General features: G+C 41.8%; 1 protein-coding gene across 3 annotated transcripts in view; it reads left to right on the top strand.

Annotated features, from left to right (window-relative positions):
- The window catches only part of RhoBTB (Rho-related BTB domain containing), a 424,985-nt gene that overhangs the window by 113,198 nt on the left and 288,908 nt on the right, over positions 1–22,879 (top strand). For all 3 annotated transcript variants that reach the window (XM_071656696.1, XM_071656694.1, XM_071656695.1), the window contains exon 5: positions 2,727–2,934. In XM_071656696.1, coding sequence (XP_071512797.1) covers positions 2,727–2,934 — 208 coding nt within the window. The remainder of the gene's footprint in view (positions 1–2,726; positions 2,935–22,879) is intronic.

Consider the following 22,879-nt stretch of genomic DNA (forward strand, 5'->3'; position numbering starts at 1 on the left):
GTCTGTCTCATGTAAACTCATGTAAACCACACTTTTTATTACCACACATCTTTCTTACTCTTCATTACTTACTCGATCAAACTGCCTCACACCGCATATTGTCTTCAAACATTTTATTTGCAACACATCCACCCTCCTCCGTACAAACCTATCTATATACCATGTCTCGCATACATACCCATTTGTTTTCCAGGATAATGTTATCTTTTTCCACACATTCTTCATCTCTTGCAGAACATTTGCCTCTTCCCCACCCTATGAATCACTTCAACTCCCTTGGTTCCATTCATTGCCACGTCCACTCCCAGATATCTAAAACACTTCACTTCCTCCAGTTTTTCTCCATTCAGATTTACATCCCAACTAACTTGTCCCTCAACCCTGCTGAACCTAATAACCTTGCTTTTATTCAGATTTATTCTCAACTGTCTGCTTTCACTCGCACTTCCAAACTCAGTCACCAACTTCTGAAGTTTCTCACTCAAATCTGCCACCAGTGCTGTGTCATTGGCGAACAACAACTGTCTCACTTCCTAGGCTGCACAATTGCCCCTCTTTCCATGATCCTTTCATATACCTCCCTCACCATCCCATCCATAAACAAATTTAGCAACCATGGTGACATCACACATCCTTACAACAGACCAACTTTCACTGGAAACCAATCACTCTCCTCTCTTCCTACTCGTACACATGCCTTACACCGTAGATAGAAACTTCTCTGCTTCTAGCAGCTTACCTCACACACCATATATTTTTAAAACCTTCCACAAAACATCTCTATCAACCCTATCATATGCCCTCTCCAGATCCATAAATGCCATGTACAAATCCACGTGTTTTTCTAAGCATTTCTCGAGCACATTCTTCAAAGCAAATACCTGATCCACACATCCTCTACCACTTCTGAAACCACATTGCTCCTCCCCAGTCTGATGCTCTATACATGCCTTCAACCTCTCAGTCAATACCCTCCCACATAGTATTCCAGGTATACTCAACAAACTTATTCCTCTTTAGTTTGAACATTTACCTGTATCCCCTCTGCCTTTATACATTGGTACTATACATGCATTCCTCCAATCCTCAGGAACTTCACCATGATCCATAAATTCATTGAATATCATTACCAACCAATCAACAACTCAGTCACTCCCTTTCTTAATAGATTCAACTGCATTACCATCCAATCCTGCCACCAGGCCAGATTTCATCATCCACAATGCTTTCACCACCTTTTCTCTTTTCACCAAACCATTCTCCCTGACTCTCACTTCAGCTACCACCCCATCCTAAACACCCTACATCTGCCACATTTAACAGTTCTTCAAAATACTCGCTTCATTTCCTCCTCACTCCATCACTACCTGTTATCACTTCTCCTTTTGCTCCCTTCATTGATGTCCCCACTTGTTCTCTTGTTTTTCACACATTATTTACCTTCTTTCAAAAGAAAAAAAATTTCTACCTAAAGTTTAATGATACTCTCACTCCAACTCATTTGCTCTCTTTTTCAACCCTTGTACCTTCCTCTTTACCTGCTGCCACTTTCTCTTATACATCTCCCAGTCATTTGCACTTCTTTGTAGGCATTGCTCAAATGCCTTTCTATTCTCTTTTGCTAGCAATTTTGCTTCTTCATCCCACCACGCTATCCTTTTTAATCTGCCAACCTCCAACCTTTTGCATGCCACATGCATCTCTTGCACATGCCATCACTGCTTCCCTAATTACCTCCCAATCCTAACCCATTCTACACAGAATCTCTCCTTGTATTTCTTCACAGAAGTCTCATGGGGATAGGAAAGATTGAATACTAACCACATATTCCTGCATGTCATAGGAGGCAACTGAGAGGGGCTGTAGTGGGTGGCTGGATATCCTTCCATTCTGTATTGTTTTTCAAAAGAAGGAACAGAAGGAGGAACTAAGTGACACTAATTCACTCACGCAGGAAATGGCAAGCATGTATGAAAAAATAGCTCAGTTATACCAACAAAATCTTACCTTACACAGCTGAAACACATTTATAGTTACTTTCTGATTAAATCCACATATGCTAATGAGCTCACTGATGGTATTCTGCACTCCTAGAACCTACTTTAAGTGAATAATTTATACACTTGAGTGGCTTTCAAATCAAGAGTCAAATTTCATCTGGTTGCTAGTGATGGAATGAAATGCCACCTTAAACAACAATCACACGAGTTCTTCGATTACCCTTTAGTCATGGCATGAAGAGGATATCACAGTAGACTGCAAGTGTATATGAAGTGAGTGGTACTTGCCCCATAGAGAAGAGGCTTCCAGTGATCAAGTTGAATATATCTTTGATGATAAAATTCTTTTTGATGATAGATAGAACCAAGTGCATCAAAACACTACATAAACAAGGTATTGACGGTCGAGGCATGTTGACACTAGTCTTTGTAGTGCTTAGTGCCATCTCGGTAATACACTCTTACAAGAGGTTATACTTTCTTCAGGGGTAAGTTAAGACCTGTTTCACTTGTTTCTCTGTTCTTTTACTCATATGTTGCTCTTTTACTTTATTAGAGAGAAATTGCTCATTCCTTTATTTGAAAAGCTTACCCATTTTCCAGAAGCACCAGGAAATTTATGTGCCTTCTTAAGGGGTTAAGAATATGCCTATCACCAGCTCAAAGTTTACTTTTCAGTTTTCTAATGATTTTCATATTTGTTGTCAGTGTTTTTTTATTCTTCAGACCAGTACGGGAGTGTGACCTGGTAATGCCATGTGAAGGCCGTGCAGTTGCTCGAGAGATTGGTGTTGAGTATTATGAAACATCGGTGCTAACGTACTTTGGAGTAAATGAGGTGTTTGATAATGTGATCAGAGCTGCTCTCATATCCCGAAGACAACAGCGCTTTTGGATGACCAACCTAAAACGAGTCCAGCGACCTACATTACAGGTATGTTGACTGTTATTCCACACATTGTCTTATCTTTTCTTTTTTCTTTCAAGCTATTCGCCATTTCCCGCATTAGCAAGGTAGCGTTAAGAACAGAGGACTGGGCCTCTAAGGGAATATCCTCACCTGGCCCTCTTCTCTGTTCCTTCTTTTGGGAAGAAAAAAAAAAAAATGATATTTTGATCACTGGAAGAACTGAAGTAGAACATAGAGCAAACTTGACCAAGGTGGTAGAGACATTAAATGAAAATGGTTTGTAAGTTGCATTTTGACAAATATATTTTTCCAAAACAAGTGTGAGTTATTTAGGACACAAAATGATGCACAGGGCATTCATGTATAAGAAAGCAAAGTAAAAACAATTGTATATACACACAGGCCAACAGATGTGGTAACATTGCAATCATTTTTAGGAGGTAGAAATTTTTATGGTAAATTTCTCAGGAACCTCTTGTCTGTGCTTGTACCATTGTATACATTGTTAAGGAAGGTGGTGTAATGGCGATGACTACAACCACAAGTAGCTGCATTTGGGTCATTCCATACCAAGTGAACCAATTTTGGGAAAGCTTCTCGGTTGACCCTCTCAGATTTTGCTCTAGCTTTGGTGAGATATTCCCTTGGGTCCCAAAGGAAATTTTGCAAAGTTTTAGATCTATGTCTTTTGTCATTCTCTCACTAGAACTCTCCAAACAACACACTCTGTTCATCACATTGGTGGCCAAAGCATTTCTTTCATTTTCATTTAGCCACCTTTCCATAACAGGAAGTTTGATTGCTATGAAAATTTGTCTAGGGTCTTTTTTTTAATGTAGAATTAAAAAATCATGTCAGCAGAGCCGTAAGATTTAGTACTTTTTCATTAGAAAATTGCCAAAGCTGGCTCCAAATTTTGTTCAGATTCACAAAGTGTCAATTTTAGAATATCGTAGCTCTGGATGTGGCCTACACTGGGAATGTATACTTTTATGCAAGAAAGTATTTCTAGTGCATCACAAGTTGATGCAATGTAGAGGTCGTTATCCCTTTTAGATCCTGAGATATATGGCCCTTAACATGGCCACAAATATCTATGGGCAAAAAACGTACCAACTTTGAAGCTCAAAATGACCATGTGGGACATCTCAGACCTTTTTTAACAAAAACCAGTGGAAAGAATATATTTTGAAATACTGGGGACTGATTTTTTGTTACAGTGTCTTAATTCTTTTCTGGTCTAATAGGAATTTGAAATTTTGCTCGAAATTTATTTTGTGCATGTTTTTGGTAGTTTGTTGACACTCCTGCATTACTCCATGGTGGCTAAGCCACTGCCAATTTCTTCATCTGAAAGTTTTTGTTACATTTTATAATCTTCATGGATATCAGCACAGGTTGACAACATCAGTTTCACATTTTGGTGTATTGTACATACACAAACTGTGTACACCAGCAGCACCAACTTTAACACACATCTTTGAACGTAGTTCATGGAACTTGGAGAAACCAATTTCTGGACAATTGAGGTTCTTGTATGCAGTGTGCAGTTCTTTCAGATTGCACAACAGTAGTCATTTTTGTTTCTGGACATTTTCTCCCATCAGTTCTGACTAATGTGCTGCCTTTCTTTCCAGGACACATTCGACTAAACTCATCATCTTCATAAGACTTCTGAACTTTCCTTGTCACTTTTTCTGGAATTGGCCTTCCTATCTTTCTCCCCTATCCCTAGGGATAGGGAAAGAAGAATACTTTCCACGCATTCCTCACGTGTCGTAGAAGGTGACTAAAGGGGACGGGAGCGGGGGTTTGGAAACCCTCCCCTCCTTGTATTTTAACTTTCTGAAAGGGGAAACAGAAGAAGGAGTCATGCGGGGAGTGCTCATCCTCCTCGAAGGCTCAGATTGGGGTGTCTAAATGTATGTGGATGTAACCAAGATGAGAAAAAAGGAGAGATAGGTAGTATGTTTTGGCTCTAAGTGAAACGAAGCTCAAGGGTAAAGGGGAAGATTGGTTTGGGAATGCCTTGGGAGTAAAGTCAGGGGTTATTGAGAGGACAAGAGCAAGGGAAGGAGTAGCACTACTCCTGAAACAGGAGTGGTGGGAGTATGTGATAGAGTGTAAGAAAGTAAACTCTGGATTGATATGCGTAAAACTGAAAGTGGATGGAGAGAGATGGGTGATTATTGGTACATATGCACTTGGGCATGAGAAGAAAGATCATGAGAGGCAAGTGTTTTGGGAGCAGCTGAGTGAGTGTGTTAGTGATTTTGATGCACGAGACTGGGTTATAGTGATGGGTGATTTAAATGCAAAGGTGAGTAATGTGGCAGTTGAGGGAATAATTGGTGTACAAGGGGTGTTCAGTGTTGTAAATGGAAATGGTGAAGAGCTTGTAGATTTATGTGCTCAAAAGGGGCTGGTGATTGGGAATACCTGGTTTAAAAAGAGAGATATTCATAAGTATACGTTTGTAAGTAGGAGAGATGGCCAGAGAGCGTTATTGGATTATGTGTTAATTGATAGGCGCGCGAAAGAGAGACTTTTGGATGTTAATGTGCTGAGAGGTGCAACTGGAGGGATGTCTGATCATTATCCTGTGGAGGCAAAGGTGAAGATTTGTAGAGGGTTTTCAGAAAAGAAGAGAGAATGTTGGGGTGAAGAGGGTGGTGAGAGTATGTGAGCTTGGGAAGGAGACTTGTGTGAAGAAGTACCAGGAGAAACTGAGTACAGAATGGAAAAAGGTGAGAACAAAGGACGTAAGGGGAGTGGGGGAGGAATGGGATGTATTTAGGGAAGCAGTGACAGCTTACACAAAAGATGCTTGTGGCATGAAAAGGGTGGGAGGTGGGCAGATTAGAAAGGGTAGTGAGTGGTGGGATGAAGAAGTAAGATTATTAGTGAAAGAGAAGAGAGAGGCATTTGGACAATTTTTGCAGGAAAATAATGCAAATGAGTGGGAGATGTATAAAAGAAAGAGACAGGAGGTCAAGAGAAAGGTGCAAGAGGTGAAAAAGAGGGCAAATAAGAGTTGGGGTGAGAGAGTATCATTAGATTTTAGGGAGAATAAAAAGATGTTTTGGAAGAAAGTAAATAAAGTGAGTAAGACAAGGGAACAAATGGGAACTTCAGTGAAGGGGGCTAATGGGGAGGTGATAACAAGTAGTGGTGATGTGAGGAGATGGAGTGAGTATTTTGAAGGTTTGTTGAATGTGTTTGATGATAGAGTGGCAGATACAGGATGTTTTGGTCAAGGTGGTGTGCAAAGTGAGAGGGTTAGGGAGAATGATTTGGTAAACAGAGAAGAGGTAGTAAAAGCTTTGCAGAAGATGAAAGCTGGCAAGGCAGCAGGTTTGGATGGTATTACAGTGGAATTTATTAATAAAGGGGGTGACTGTATTGATGACTAGTTGGTAAGGTAAGTTAATGTATGTATGACTCATGGTGAGGTGCCTGAGGATTGGCGGAATGCTTGCATAGTGCCATTGTACGAATGCAAAGGGTATAAAAGTGAGTGCTCAAATTACAGAGGTATAAGTTTGTTGAGTATTCCCGGTAAATTCTATGGGAGGGTATTGATTGAGAGGGTGAAGGCATGTACAGAGCATCAGATTGGGGAAGAGCAGTGTGGTTTCAGAAGTGGTAGAGGATGTGTGGATCAGGTGTTTGCTTTGAAGAATGTATGTGAGAAATACTTAGAAAAGCAAATGGATTTGTATGTAGCATTTATGGATCTGGAGAAGGCATATGATAGAGTTGATAGAGATGCTCTGTGGAAGGTATTAAGAATATATGGTGTGGGAGGCAAGTTGTTTGAAGCAGTGAAAAGTTTTTATTGAGGATGTAAGGCATGTGTACGTGTAGGAAGAGAGGAAAGTGATTGGTTCTCAGTGAGTGTAGGTCTGTGGCAGGGGTGTGTGATGTCTCCATGGTTGTTTAATTTGTTTATGGATGGGGTTGTTAGGGAGGTGAATGCAAGAGTTTTGGAAGGAGGGGCAAGTATGCAGTCTGTTGTGGATGAAAGAGCTTGGGAAGTGAGTCAGTTGTTGTTCGCTGATGATACAGCGCTGGTGGCTGATTCATGTGAGAAACTGCAGAAGCTGGTGACTGAGTTTGGTAAAGTGTGTGAAAGAAGAAAGTTAAGAGTAAATGTGAATAAGAGCAAGGTACCTTATTAGGTACAGTAGGGTTGAGGGTCAAGTCAATTGGGAGGTAAGTTTCAATGAAGAGAAACTGGCGGAATTAAAGTGTTTTAGATATCTGGGAGTGGATCTGGCAGCGGATGGAACCATGGAAGCGGAACTGGATCATAGGGTGGGGGAGGGGGCGAAAATCCTGGGAGCCTTGAAGAATGTTTGGAAGTTGATAACATCATCTCGGAAAGCAAAAATGGGTATGTTTGAAGGAATAGTGGTTCCAACAATGTTGTATAGTTGCGAGGCGTGGGCTATAGATAGAGTTGTGCACAGGAGGGTGGATGTGCTGGAAATGAGATGTTTGAGGACAATATGTGGTGTGAGGTGGTTTGATCGAGTAAGTAATGTAAGGGTAAGAGAGATGTGTGGAAATAAGAAGGGCATGGTTGAGAGATCAGAAGAGGGTGTTTTGAAATGGTTTGGTCACATGGAGAGAATGAGTGAGGAAAGATTGACTAAGAGGATATATGTGTCGGAGGTGAAGGGAACGAGGAGAAGTGGGAGACCAAATTGGAGGTGGAAAGATGGAGTGAAAAAGATTTTGAGTGATCGGGGCCTGAACATGCAGGAGGGTGAAAGGCGTGTAAGGAATAGAGTGAATTGGATCAATATGGTATACCGGGGTCGACATGCTGTCAATGGATTGAATCAGGGCATGTGAAGCGTCTGGGGTAAACCATGGAAAGTTGTGTGGGGCCTGGATGTGGAAAGGGAGCTGTGGTTTGAGTGGATTATTACATGACAGGTAGAGACTGAGTGTGAACGAATGTGGCCTTTGTTGTCTTTTCCTAGCGCTACCTTGTGCACATTTGGGGGTAGGGGGTTGTTATTTCATGTGTGGCGAGGTAGTGATGGGAATGAATAAAGGCAGACAGTATGCATTATGCACATGTGTATATATGTATATCTCTGTGTGTGTATATATATATATATATATATATATATATATATATATATATATTTTTTTTTTTTTTTTTTTTTTTTTTTTTATACTTTGTCGCTGTCTCCCGCGTTTGCGAGGTAGCGCAAGGAAACAGACGAAAGAAATTCCCCAACCCCCCCCATACACATGTACATACACACGTCCACACACACAAATATACATACCTACACAGCTTTCCATGGTTTACCCCGGACGCTTCACATGCCTTGATTCAATCCACTGACAGCACGTCAACCCCTGTATATTTATTTATTTATTTATTTTGCTTTGTTGCTGTCTCCCGCGTTTGCGAGGTAGCGCAAGGAAACAGACGAAAGAAATGGCCCAAACCACCCCCATACACATGTATATACATATACGTCCACACACGCAAATATACATACCTATACATCTCAATGTACACACATATATACACACACAGACACATACATATATACCCATGCACACAATTCACACTGTCTGCCTTTATTCATTCCCATCGCCACCTCGCCACACATGGAATACCATCCCCCTCCCCCTCATGTGTGCAAGGTAGCGCTTGGAAAAGACAACAAAGGCCCCATTCGTTCACACTCAGTCTCTAGCTGTCATGCAATAATGCCCGAACCACAGCTCCCTTTCCACATCCTGGCCCCACACAACTTTCCATAGTTTACCATAGATGCTTCACATGCCCTGATTCAATCCACTGAGAGCACGTCAACTCCAGTATACCACATCGATCCAATTCACTCTATTCCTTGCCCGCCTTTCACCCTCCTGCATGTTCAGGCCCCGATCACTCAAAATCTTTTTCACTTCATCTTTCCACCTGCAATTTGGTCTCCCACTTCTTCTCGTTCCCTCCACCTCCGACACATATATCCTCTTGGTCAATCTTTCCTCACTCATTCTCTCCATGTGCCCAAACCATTTCAAAACACCCTCTTCTGCTCTCTCAACCACGCTCTTTTTATTTCCACACCTCTCTCTTACCCTTACATTACTTACTCGATCAAACCACCTCACACCACACATTGTCCTCAAACATCTCATTTCCAGCACATCCACCCTCCTGCGCACAACGCTATCCATAGCCCACGCCTCGCAACCATACAACATTGTTGGAACCACTATTCCTTCAAACATACCCATTTTTGCTTTCCGAGATAATGTTCTCGACTTCCAAACATTCTTCAAGGCTCCCAAGATTTTCGCCCCTTCCCCCACCCTATGATTCACTTCCGCTTCCATGGTTCCATCCGCTGCCAGATCCACTCCCAGATATCTAAAACACTTTACTTCCTCCAGTTTTTCTCCATTCAAACTTACCTCCCAATTGACTTGACCCTCAACCCTACTGTACCTAATAACCTTGCTCTTATTCACATTTACTCTTAACTTTCTTCTTTCACACACTTTACCAAACTCAGTCACCAGCTTCTGCAGTTTCTCACATGAATCAGCCACCAGCGCTGTATCATCAGCAAACAACAACTGACTCACTTCCCAAGCTCTTTCATCCACAACAGACTTCATACTTGCCCCTCTTTCCAAAACTCTTGCATTCACCTCCCTAACAACCCCATCCATAAACAAATTAAACAACCATGGAGACATCACACACCCCTGCTGCAAACCTACATTCACTAAGAACCAATCACTTTCCTCTCTTCCTACACGTACACATGCCTTACATCCTCGATAAAAACTTTTCACTGCTTCTAACAACTTGCCTCCCACACCATATATTCTTAATACCTTCCACAGAGCATCTCTATCAACTCTATCATATGCCTTCTCCAGATCCATAAATGCTACATACAAATCCATTTGCTTTTCTAAGTAATTCTCGCATACATTCTTCAAAGGAAACACCTGATCCACACATCCTCTACCACTTCTGAAACCACACTGCTCTTCCCCAATCTGATGCTCTGTACATGCCTTCACCCTCTCAATCAATACCCTCCCATATAATTTACCAGGAATACTCAACAAACTTATACCTCTGTAATTTGAGCACTCACTCTTATCCCCTTTGCCTTTGTACAATGGCACTATGCACGCATTCCGCCAATCCTCAGGCACCTCACCATGAGTCATACATACATTAAATAACCTTACCAACCAGTCAACACTACAGTCACCCCCTTTTTTAATAGATTCCAGTGCAATACCATCCAAACCTGCTGCCTTGCCGGCTTTCATCTTCCGCAAATCTTTTACTACCTCTTCTCTGTTTACCAAATCATTTTCCCTAACCCTCTCACTTTGCACACCACCTCGACCAAAACACCCTATATCTGCCACTCTGTCATCAAACACATTCAACAAACCTTCAATATACTCACTCCATCTCCTTCTCACATCACCACTACTTGTTATCACCTCCCCATTAGCGCCCTTCACTGAAGTTCCCATTTGCTCCCTTGTCTTACGCACTTTATTTACCTCCTTCCAGAACATCTTTTTATTCTCCCTAAAATTTAATGATACTCTCTCACCCCAACTCTTATTTGCCCTCTTTTTCACCTCTTGCACCTTTCTCTTGACCTCCTGTCTCTTTCTTTTATACATCTCCCACTCAATTGCATTTTTTCCCTGCAAAAATTGTCCAAATGCCTCTCTCTTCTCTTTTACTAATAATCTTACTTCTTCATCCCACCACTCACTACCCTTTCTAATCAACCCACCTGCCACGCTTTTCATGCCACAAGCATCTTTTGCGCAATCCATCACTGATTCCCTAAATACATCCTATTCCTCCCCCACTCCCCTTACTTCCATTGTTCTCACCTTTTTCCATTCTGTACTCAGTCTGTGCTGGTACTTCCTCACACAAGTCTCCTTCCCAAGCTCACTTACTCTCACCACCCTCTTCACCCCAACATTCACTCTTCTTTTCTGAAAACCCATACAAATCTTCACCTTAGCTCCACAAGATAATGATCAGACATCCCTCCAGTTGCACCTCTCAGCACATTAACATCCAAAAGTCTCTCTTTCGTGCGCCTGTCAATTAAGACGTAATCCAATAACGCTCTCTGGCCATCTCTCCCACTTACATACGTATACTTATGTATATCTCGCTATTTAAACCAGGTATTCGCAATCACCAGTCCTTTTTCAGCACATAAATCTGCAAGCTCTTCACCATTTCCATTTACAACACAACACCTCATGTATACCAATTATTTCCTCAACTGCCACATTACTCACCTTTGCATTCAAATCACCCATCACTATAACCCAGTCTTGTGCATCAAAACCACTAACACACTCATTCAGCTGCTCCCAAAACACTTGCCTCTCATGATCTTTCTTCTCATGCCCAGGTGTATATGCACCAATAATCACCCATCTCTCTCCACCAACTTTCAGGTTTACCCATATTAATCGAGAATTTACTTTCTTACATTTTATCACATACTCCCACAACTCCTGTTTCAGGAGTAGTGCTACTCCTTCCCTTGCTCTTGTCCTCTCACTAACCTCTGACTTTACTCCCAAGACATTCCCAAACCTCTCTTCCCCTTTACCCTTGAGCTTCGTTTCACTCAGAGCCAAAACATCCAGGTTCCTTTCCTCAAACATACTACCTATCTCTCCTTTTTTCACATCTTGGTTACGTCCACACACATTTAGACACCCCAATCTGAGTCTACGAGGAGGATGAGCACTCCCCGCGTGACTCCGTCTGTTTCCCATTTTAGAAAGTTAAAATACAAGGAGGGGAGGACTTCTGGCCCCCCGCTCCCGTCCCCTCTAGTCACCTTCTACGACACGTGAGGAATGCGTGGGAAGTATTCTTTCACCACTATCCCCAGGGATAATATATATATATAAATACACACATATATACATACATATACACACACACACATAATTTTTTTATTTTTATTATACTTTGTCGCTGTCTCCCGCGTTTGCGAGGTAGCACAAGGAAACAGACGAAAGAAATGGCCCAACCCCCCCGATACACATGTATATACATACGTCCACACACGCAAATATACATACCTACACAGCTTTCCATGGTTTACCCCAGACGCTTCACATGCCTTGATTCAATCCACTGACAGCACGTCAACCCCGGTATACCACATCGCTCCAATTCACTCTATTCCTTGCCCTCCTTTCACCCTCCTGCATGTTCAGGCCCCGATCACACAAAATCTTTTTCACTCCATCTTTCCACCTCCAATTTGGTCTCCCTCTTCTCCTCGTTCCCTCCACCTCCGACACATATATCCTCTTGGTCAATCTTTCCTCACTCATTCTCTCCATGTGACCAAACCACTTCAAAACACCCTCTTCTGCTCTCTCAACCACGCTCTTTTTATTTCCACACATCTCTCTTACCCTTACGTTACTCACTCGATCAAACCACCTCACACCACACATTGTCCTCAAACATCTCATTTCCAGCACATCCATCCTCCTGCGCACAACTCTATCCATAGCCCACGCCTTGCAACCATACAACATTGTTGGAACCACTATTCCTTCAAACATACCCATTTTTGCTTTCCGAGATAATGTTCTCGACTTCCACACATTCTTCAAGGCCCCCAGAATTTTCGCCCCCTCCCCCACCCTATGATCCACTTCCGCTTCCATGGTTCCATCCGCTGCCAGATCCACTCCCAGATATCTAAAACACTTCACTTCCTCCAGTTTTTCTCCATTCAAACTCACCTCCCAATTGACTTGACCCTCAACCCTACTGTACCTAATAACCTTGCTCTTATTCACATTTACTCTTAACTTTCTTCTTCCACACACTTTACCAAACTCAGTCACCAGCTTCTGCAGTTTCTCACATGAATCAGCCACCAGCGCTGTATCATCAGTGAACAACAACTGACTCACTTCCCAAGCTCTCTCATCCCCAACAGACTTCATACTTGCCCCTCTTTCCAAAATTCTTGCATTTACCTCCCTAACAACCCCATCCATAAACAAATTAAACAACCATGGAGACATCACACACCCTTGCCGCAAACCTACATTCACTGAGAACCAATCACTTTCCTCTCTTCCTATACGTACACATGCCTTACATCCTCGATAAAAACTTTTCACTACTTCTAACAACTTTCCTCCCACACCATATATTCTTAATACCTTCCACAGAGCATCTCTATCAACTCTATCATATGCCTTCTCCAGATCCATAAGTGCTACATACAAATCCATTTGCTTTTCTAAGTATTTCTCACATACATTCTTCAAAGCAAACACCTGATCCACACATCCTCTACCACTTCTGAAACCACACTACTCTTCCCCAATCTGATGCTCTGTACATGCCTTCACCCTCTCAATCAATACCCTCCCATATAATTTACCAGCAATACTCAACAAACTTATACCTCTGTAATTTGAGCACTTACTCTTATCCCCTTTGCCTTTGTACAATGGCACTATGCACACATTCCGCCAATCCTCAGGCACCTCACCATGAGTCATACATACATTAAATAACCTTCCCAACCAGTCAACAATACAGTCACCCCCTTTTTTAATAAATTCCACTGCAATACCATCCAAACCTGCTGCCTTGCCGGCTTTCATCTTCCGCAAAGCTTTCACTACCTCTTCTCTGTTTACCAAATCATTTTCCCTAACCCTCTCACTTTGCACACCACCTCGACCAAAACACCCTATATCTGCCACTCTATCATCAAACACATTCAACAAACCTTCAAAATACTCACTCCATCTCCTTCTCACATCACCACTACTTGTTATCACCTCCCCATTTGCGCCCTTCACTGAAGTTCCCATTTGCTCCCTTGTCTTACGCACTTTATTTACCTCCTTCCAGAACATCTTTTTATTCTCCCTAAAATTTACATATATATATGGTATTGCAGTGGAATTTATTAAAAAGGGGGGTGACTGTATTGTTGACTGGTTGGTAAGGTTATTTAATGTATGTATGACTCATGGTGAGGTGCCTGAGGATTGGCGGAATGCGTGCATAGTGCCATTGTACAAAGGCAAAGGGGATAAGAGTGAGTGCTCAAATTACAGAGGTATAAGTTTGTTGAGTATTCCTGGTAAATTATATGGGAGGGTATTGATTGAGAGGGTGAAGGCATGTACAGAGCATCAGATTGGGGAAGAGCAGTGCGGTTTCAGAAGTGGTAGAGGATGTGTGGATCAGGTGTTTGCTTTGAAGAATGTATGTGAGAAATACTTAGAAAAGCAAATGGATTTGTATGTAGCATTTATGGATCTGGAGAAGGCATATGATAGAGTTGATAGAGATGCTCTGTGGAAGGTATTAAGAATATATGGTGTGGGAGGCAAGTTGTTAGAAGCAGTGAAAAGTTTTTATCGAGGATGTAAGGCATGTGTACGTGTAGGAAGAGAGGAAAGTGATTGGTTCTCAGTGAATGTAGGTTTGCGGCAGGGGTGTGTGATGTCTCCATGGTTGTTTAATTTGTTTATGGATGGGGTTGTTAGGGAGGTAAATGCAAGAGTCCTGGAAAGAGGGGCAAGTATGAAGTCTGTTGGGGATGAGAGAGCTTGGGAAGTGAGTCAGTTGTTGTTCGCTGATGATACAGCGCTGGTGGCTGATTCATGTGAGAAACTGCAGAAGCTGGTGACTGAGTTTGGTAAAGTGTGTGGAAGAAGAAAGTTAAGAGTAAATGTGAATAAGAGCAAGGTTATTAGGTACAGTAGGGGTGAGGGTCAAGTCAATTGGGAGGTGAGTTTGAATGGAGAAAAACTGGAGGAAGTGAAGTGTTTTAGATATCTGGGAGTGGATCTGTCAGCGGATGGAACCATGGAAGCGGAAGTGGATCATAGGGTGGGGGAGGGGGCGAAAATTTTGGGAGCCTTGAAAAATGTGTGGAAGTCGAGAACATTATCTCGGAAAGCAAAAATGGGTATGTTTGAAGGAATAGTGGTTCCAACAATGTTGTATGGTTGCGAGGCGTGGGCTATGGATAGAGATGTGCGCAGGAGGATGGATGTGCTGGAAATGAGATGTTTGAGGACAATGTGTGGTGTGAGGTGGTTTGAGCGAGTGAGTAACGTAAGGGTAAGAGAGATGTGTGGAAATAAAAAGAGCGTGGTTGAGAGAGCAGAAGAGGGTGTTTTGAAATGGTTTGGGCACATGGAGAGAATGAGTGAGGAAAGATTGACCAAGAGGATATATGTGTCGGAGGTGGAGGGAACGAGGAGAAGAGGGAGACCAAATTGGAGGTGGAAAGATGGAGTGAAAAAGATTTTGTGTGATCGGGGCCTGAACATGCAGGAGGGTGAAAGGAGGGCAAGGAATAGAGTGAATTGGAGCGATGTGGTATACAGGGGTTGACGTGCTGTCAGTGGATTGAATCAAGGCATGTGAAGCGTCTGGGGTAAACCATGGAAAGCTGTGTAGGTATGTATATTTGCGTGTGTGGACGTATGTACATGTGTATGGGGGGGGGGTTGGGCCATTTCTTTCGTCTGTTTCCTTGCGCTACCTCGCAAACGCGGGAGACAGCGACAAAGTATAAAAAAAAAAAAAAAAAAAAAAAAAAATATACATATATATATATTTTTTTTTTTTTCAAACTATTCGCCATTTCCCGCATTAGCGAGGTAGCGTTAAGAACAGAGGACTGGGCCTTTGAGGGAATACCCTCACCTGGCCCAATTCTCTGTTCCTTCTTTTGGAAAATTAAAAAAAAAAACCGAGAGGGGAGGATTTCCAGCCCCCCGCTCCCTCCCCTTTTAGTCGCCTTCTACGACACGCAGGGAATACGTGGGAAGTACTCTTAATCCCCTATCCCCAGGGATAATATATATATATATATATATATATATATATATATATATATATATATATTTATTTTGCTTTGTCGCTGTCTCCCGCATTTGCGAGGTAGCGCAAGGAAACAGACGAAAGAAATGGCCCAACCCACCCCCATACACATGTATATACACACACGTCCACACACGCAAATATACATACCTATACATCTCAATGTACACATATATATACACACACAGACACATACATATATACCCATGCACACAGTTCACACTGTCTGCCTTTATTCATTCCCATTGCCACCTCGCCACACATGGAATACCATCCCCCTCCCCACTCATGTGTGTGGGGTAGCGCTAGGAAAAGACAACAAAGGCCTCATTCATTCACACTCAGTCTCTAGCTGTCATGCAATAATGCCCGAAACCACAGCTCCCTTTCCACATCCAGGCCCCACACAGCTTTCCATGGTTTACCCCAGACCCTTCACATGCCCTGATTCAATCCACTGACAGCACGTCAACCCCAGTATACCACATTGATCCAATTCACTCTATTCCTTGCCCGCCTTTCACCCTCCTGCATGTTCAGGCCCCGATCACTCAAAATCTTTTTCACTCCATCTTTCCACCTCCAATGTGGTCTCCCACTTCTCGTTCCCTCCACCTCCGACACATATATCCTCTTGGTCAATCTTTCCTCACTCATTCTCTCCATGTGCCCAAACCATTTCAAAACACCCTCTTCTGCTCTCTCAACCACACTCTTTTTATTTCCACACATCTCTCTTACCCTTACATTACTTACTCGATCAAACCACCTCACACCACACATTGTCCTCAAACATCTCATTTCCAGCGAAAGGAGCCTGCCTTACCCTGCTCCTATGTTAATGCTGCCTCACAGCTACAGGAGCCCTACAAGAGGTCATAGAAAGCATATGATGCAAGAAGGCCTTTTTTTATGTTGAGTTGTGTTCATTGAATGGGTAAATCTAAGTAAAATTACTTAATGCTAATCCATTTTCCCTGTGGAATCTCATTTATGAAAGCTCATTATACTCTTTGGAACTTAACTTAGGAAAATTCCCCTTATTATGAAAGACAAAATAGATTGATGTACAGTACAGTACAGTATATATATATATATATATATATATATATATATATATATATATATATATATATATATATATGTATATATATATATATATATATATATATATATATATATATATATATATATATATATATATGTATATATATATATATATATATATATATATATATATATGTATATGTATATATATATATATAAGAGTAAATGTGAATAAGAGCAAGGTTATTAGGTACAGTAGGGTTGAGGGTCAAGTCAATTGGGAGGTAAGTTTGAACGGAGAAAAACTGGAGGAAGTAAAGTGTTTTAGATATCTGGGAGTGGATCTGGCAGCGGATGGAACCATGGAAGCGGAAGTGAATCATAGGGTGGGGGAGGGGGCGAAAATCCTGGGAGCCTTGAAGAATGTATGGAAGTCGAGAACATTATCTCGGAAAGCAAAAATGGCTATGTTTGAAGGAATAGTGGTTCCAACAATGTTGTATGGTTGCGAGGCGTGGGCTATGGATAGAGTTGTGCGCAGGAGGGTGGATGTGCTGGAAATACATATATATACATATACATATATATACATATGAAAGAGGATGAGAGAGCTTGGGAAGTGAGTCAGTTGTTGTTCGCTGATGATACAGCGCTGGTGGCTGATTCATGTGAGAAACTGCAGAAGCTGGTGACTGAGTTTGGTAAAGTGTGTGAAAGAAGAAATTTAAGAGTAAATGTGAATAAGAGCAAGGTTATTAGGTACAGTAGGGTTGAGGGTCAAGTCAATTGGGAGGTAAGTTTGAATGGAGAAAAACTGGAGGAAGTAAAGTGTTTTAGATATCTGGGAGTGGATCTGGCAGCGGATGGAACCATGGAAGCGGAAGTGGATCATAGGGTGGGGGAGGGGGCGAAAATCCTGGGAGCCTTGAAGAATGTGTGGAAGTCGAGAACATTATCTCGGAAAGCAAGAATGGGTATGTTTGAAGGAATAGTGGTTCCAACAATGTTGTATGATTGCGAGGCGTGGGCTATGGATAGAGTTGTGCGCAGGAGGATGGATGTGCTGGAAATGAGATGTTTGAGGACAGTGTGTGGTGTGAGGTGGTTTGATCGAGTAAGTAACGTAAGGGTAAGAGAGATGTGTGGAAATCAAAAGAGCGTGGTTGAGAGAGCAGAAGAGGGTGTTTTGAAATGGTTTGGTCACATGGAGAGAATGAGTGAGGAAAGATTGACCAAGAGGATCTATGTGTCAGAGGTGGAGGGAACGAGGAGAAGTGGGAGACCAAATTGGAGGTGGAAAGATGGAGTGAAAAAGATTTTGTGTGATCGGGGCCTGAACATGCAGGAGGGTGAAAGGAGGGCAAGGAATAGAGTGAATTGGATCGATGTGGTATAGCGGGGTTGACGTGCTGTCAGTGGATTGAATCAGGGCATGTGAAGCGTTTGGGGTAAACCATGGAAAGCTGTGTAGGTATGTATATTTGCGTGTGTGGACGTATGTATATACATGTGTATGGGGGTGGGTTGGGCCATTTCTTTCGTCTGTTTCCTTGCGCTACCTCGCAAATGCGGGAGACAGCGACAAAGCAAAAGAAAAAAAAAGAAAAGAAAAATGTAAGAAATAATTTAGAAAACTGAAACTTCTAGCTTGAAAATGAAATGGAAAAATGAATGACACATAATGGTTCAACCTCTGGCTATGGAAAAGGGAAATGTATAATTTATTTACACAAACGTCAATAGTAGTTTTCATCAATTTAACCACTGTATCATACTGCCTGGTCCACTTCTCTTATCATGAAACTGGAATATTGGCTTATGATGTTTCTCAATTGTCTTCATTACACAAAGTACAACCATATCTTGGATACATGAGGGTAGGTGGTTGGCCATCCGCCATGATAAAGGCTTGACAGACCAAAAGTTTATCTGGACCTCAACTTTTCCAGTACATTCATGAAAAACACCTTTTTGCTTTCCATCTCTATCACTTTGAAAAGATGCTCCCTTTGTTCACATTTCAATGAAAGAATAAGCTTCAATGTCTAAGCTACATTCTTTTCCAATTTCACTATTTTCTTGTCAGAGCACCATGTATGAAAACTATCACTCCAGTAACACAACTATAAACATTTACTTCCCCTTTAAAAAAGTTTTGGGGAAGTCTGTCTCGATACACTGCGGGTCACTCTACCACCTGGCGAGGTTTGTGTTGCAGTGGTTCTTAATTCACAAAAGTAGTAGCATCACTAGTGGGCGGAAGAACATTCTTGTAACCAAAGCGAGGATCACAGTCCGTGCAACTACTTGTACCACCACGTCCAAGTATGTTCACCCGAAGCGGTTCCGTGCACCCTCTTCCTCTTTTAGAGTCCTGAGAGTCGTGGTGGTGGAGTAAATGGTTCTCGAGGAGGAAATGGGCGAGAAGGGAGAGTGTTTCGACGAGCAGCCTCATTACATGATGAAACCTCTCATCACATGCGACACCATTATCGCTCACTTGAGATCACACGCCCTCAGTAAGCATTGGAACTGAGCCTCTCTATCTCGGGGTCTTGTTCCTGGATGTCTGCCGGGCGGGGATGCTTGCTGCCCCTGCACTCCTTCCGTCGCCCAGCCTTAGAATCCGCGGGGAAATGAAACACGTTTCATTTTCCCTGTGGACTTTTAGGAATATACTTGATCGTGCTCAAAATTTTGAGGATATTCAATGCATGTATGGCTCATGGTGAAGTGCCTGAGGATTGATGGAATGCATGCCTAATGCCATTGTACAAAGGCAAAGGGGATAAAGGTTAGTGTTCAAATTACAGAGGTATAAGCTTGTTGAGTATTCCTGGGAAATTATATGGCAGGGTATTGATTGAGAGGGTGAAGGCATGTACATAGCATCAGATTGGGGAAGAGCAGTGTGGTTTCAAAAGTGGTAGAGGATGTGTGGATCAGGTGTATGCTTTGAAGAATGTATGTGAGAAATACTTAGAAAAGCAAATGGATTTGTATGTAGCATTTATGGATCTGGAGAAGGCATATGATAGAGTTGATAGAGATGCTCTGTGGAAGGTATTAAGAGTATGTGGTCTGGGAGGCAAGTTGCTAGAAGCAGTGAAAAGTTTTTATTGAGGATGTAAGACATGTGTATGCGTAAACATGTTTACCAAATGGGGTCCTAGCTGTGTCTCTTCATTGTATATCAACTGACTTTTATATTCCTCTCGTGTCTCCCCTGATGATGTGATTGTTACACGGGAGTGCACTTGGGAACTTATAATGTTTCGTTTTTCCCATGGACTCATAGGAATATACTTGATCACGTGCAAAATTGTGATCCTTTCCGTATATATACATATATATACATGTACGTATTCATGCTTGCTTGCCTTCGTCCATGAACATAAACATATATACATATACATGAACATATCATAGGGTGGGGGAAGGGGCGAAAGTTCTGGGAGCGTTGAAAAATGTATGGAGGTCGAGAACGTTTATCTTGGGAAGCAAAAATGGGTATGTTTGAAGGTATAGTGGTTCCAGCAATGTTATATGGTTACGAGGCATGGACTATGGATAGAGTTGTGCGGAGGAGGGTGAATTTGCTGAAAATGAGATGTTTGAGGACAATATATGGTGTGAGGTGGTTTGATCGAGTAAGTAATGAAAGGGTAAGAGAGATGTGTGGTAATAAAAAGAGTGTAGTTGAGAGAGCAGAAGAGGGTGTTTTGAAATGGTTTGGTCACGTGGAGAGAATGAGTGAGGAAAGGTTGACAAAGAGGATATATGTGTCAGAGGTGGAGGGAACGAGGAGAAGTGAGAGACCAAATTGGAGGTGGAAAGATGGAGTGAAGGGGATTCTGAGTGATTAGGGCCTGAACATGCAGGAGGGTGAGAGGCGTGCTGGGAATGGAGTGAATAGGAACGATGCGGTATACCGGGGTCGATGTGCTGTCAATGGATTGAACCAGGGCATGTGAAGCGTCTGGGGTAAACCATGGAAAGCTGTGTAGGTATGTATATTTGCGTGTGTGGACGTATGTATATACATGTGTATGGGGGTGGGTTGGGCCATTTCTTTCGTCTGTTTCCTTGCGCTACCTTGCAAACGCGGGAGACAGCGACAAAGCAAAAAAAAAAAAAAAATGTATATGTTGAATGTATAGGTATGTATATTTGCATGTGTGGACATGTATGTATATACATGTGTATGTGGGTGGGTTGGGCCATTCTTTTGTCTGTTTCCTTGTGCTACCTCGCTAACGCAGGAGACAGCGACAAAGTATGATAATATAATAAAGAATGAAAATATCAGTATATATGTACATAAACATATCAACATATTGGAAAGGATCACAATTTTGTGCATGACCAAGATATTCCTATGAGTCCACAGGGGAAAATGAAATACGATAAGTTCCCAAGTGCACTTTCATGTAATAATCATATCATCAGGGGAGACACAAGAGAGAAATGTATAATATTTCAACTGACTGTTATATTTCTCTCGTGTCTCCCCTGAGATGTGATTGTTACACGAAAGTGCACTTGGGAACTTATCGTGTTTCATTTTCCCCATGGACTCATAGGAATATCAACATATACATACATATATTTACACATACACAGATATATACATATATACCTATGTACATATTCATAATTGCTTGCCTTTATCCATTTTCGGCACAACCCCGCCCCACAGGAAACAGCATTGGCACCCACTTCGTCAGCGAGGTAGCACCAGGAAAACAGACAAAAAGGCCACATTCATTCGCACTCAGTCTAGGGATGGGGAGAAAGAATCTTCACACTTATTCCCTGCATGTTGTTAAAGGTGACTTAAAGCTTTAAGGGTGAGAGCAGGGGGCGGGAGATCCTCCTCTCCCATTTTTACTTTTCCAAAAGAAGGAACAGAAAAGTGGGCCAAGTGAGGATTTTTCCTTTTAAGGCTCAGTCCTCTGTTCTTGGCACTACCTCGCTAATGTTGGGAATGGTGAATTTGTATGAAAAAATGATATTTGTAAATGGGAAATGCTAACAAAAAACAGAAAGTTGTACATATAAATGGAACATAATTAAAAAATATGTATGAAAAAAATGTCGAAATAATTATGCAAACAGTTAGCTCACAATAATATGTATGAAAACTCTAATGGAAGGAAAGATAATGGTTACTGTTTTTCTTGATTTGGCTAAGGCATCTGATAAAGTAGATTATGGAATTTCGTGGAGAATACATCAGAGTGAAATAGAAGAATTTAAATGGAAGGTGCCTCATGGAGTTTCTAACAAACAGAAAATTGCAGGTAGTGGCAAATTGATCCACATCTAATGAGAATATTTTATCAGATTCAGGTGTGTCTCAGCGATTAGTATTACACTGGTTTCAGTAATGTGTATGTTAACAGTATGAGACATAGCTAGAGGGTAAAAGAAGGTATAGTCAAGGTTTTTGAAATTACACCAGGGCAAGTAAACACAGAGTCAGAAGACAGTGAAAAATGCACAAAAACATAGATGTGATATGTGAATGGGCAAGGGGGAAGTCAATAAGACTCAGGAAGAAAAATTTTAACAAAGTTCATAGGACAAAAACATAGATGTGATATGTGAATGGGCAGAGGGGAAGTCATTAAGACTCAGGAGGAAAAATTTTTAACAAAGTTGATAGGATGACTTATCTTTTTGATGGACTCAAGCCATACTTGAATGGCTTATGGTGTCAGGACTACAACCATCCTTGAACAATCTGTGGTTTTGGGAATTTAGTTAAACTTGAATAGGTTACCATTTTCTTTTTTCTTTCTTTCGTACTATTCACCATTTCCCGCAATAGCAAGGTAGCATTAAGAACAGAGGACTGGGCCTATGAGGGAATATCCTCACCTGACCCCCTTCTCTGTTCCTTCTTTTGGAAAATTGAAAAAAATGAGAGGGGAGGATTTCCAGCCACCCGCTCCCTCCCCTTTTAGTCGCCTT

Source organism: Panulirus ornatus, chromosome 63, assembly GCF_036320965.1.
Source record: "Panulirus ornatus isolate Po-2019 chromosome 63, ASM3632096v1, whole genome shotgun sequence".
Taxonomy (NCBI): domain Eukaryota; kingdom Metazoa; phylum Arthropoda; class Malacostraca; order Decapoda; family Palinuridae; genus Panulirus; species Panulirus ornatus.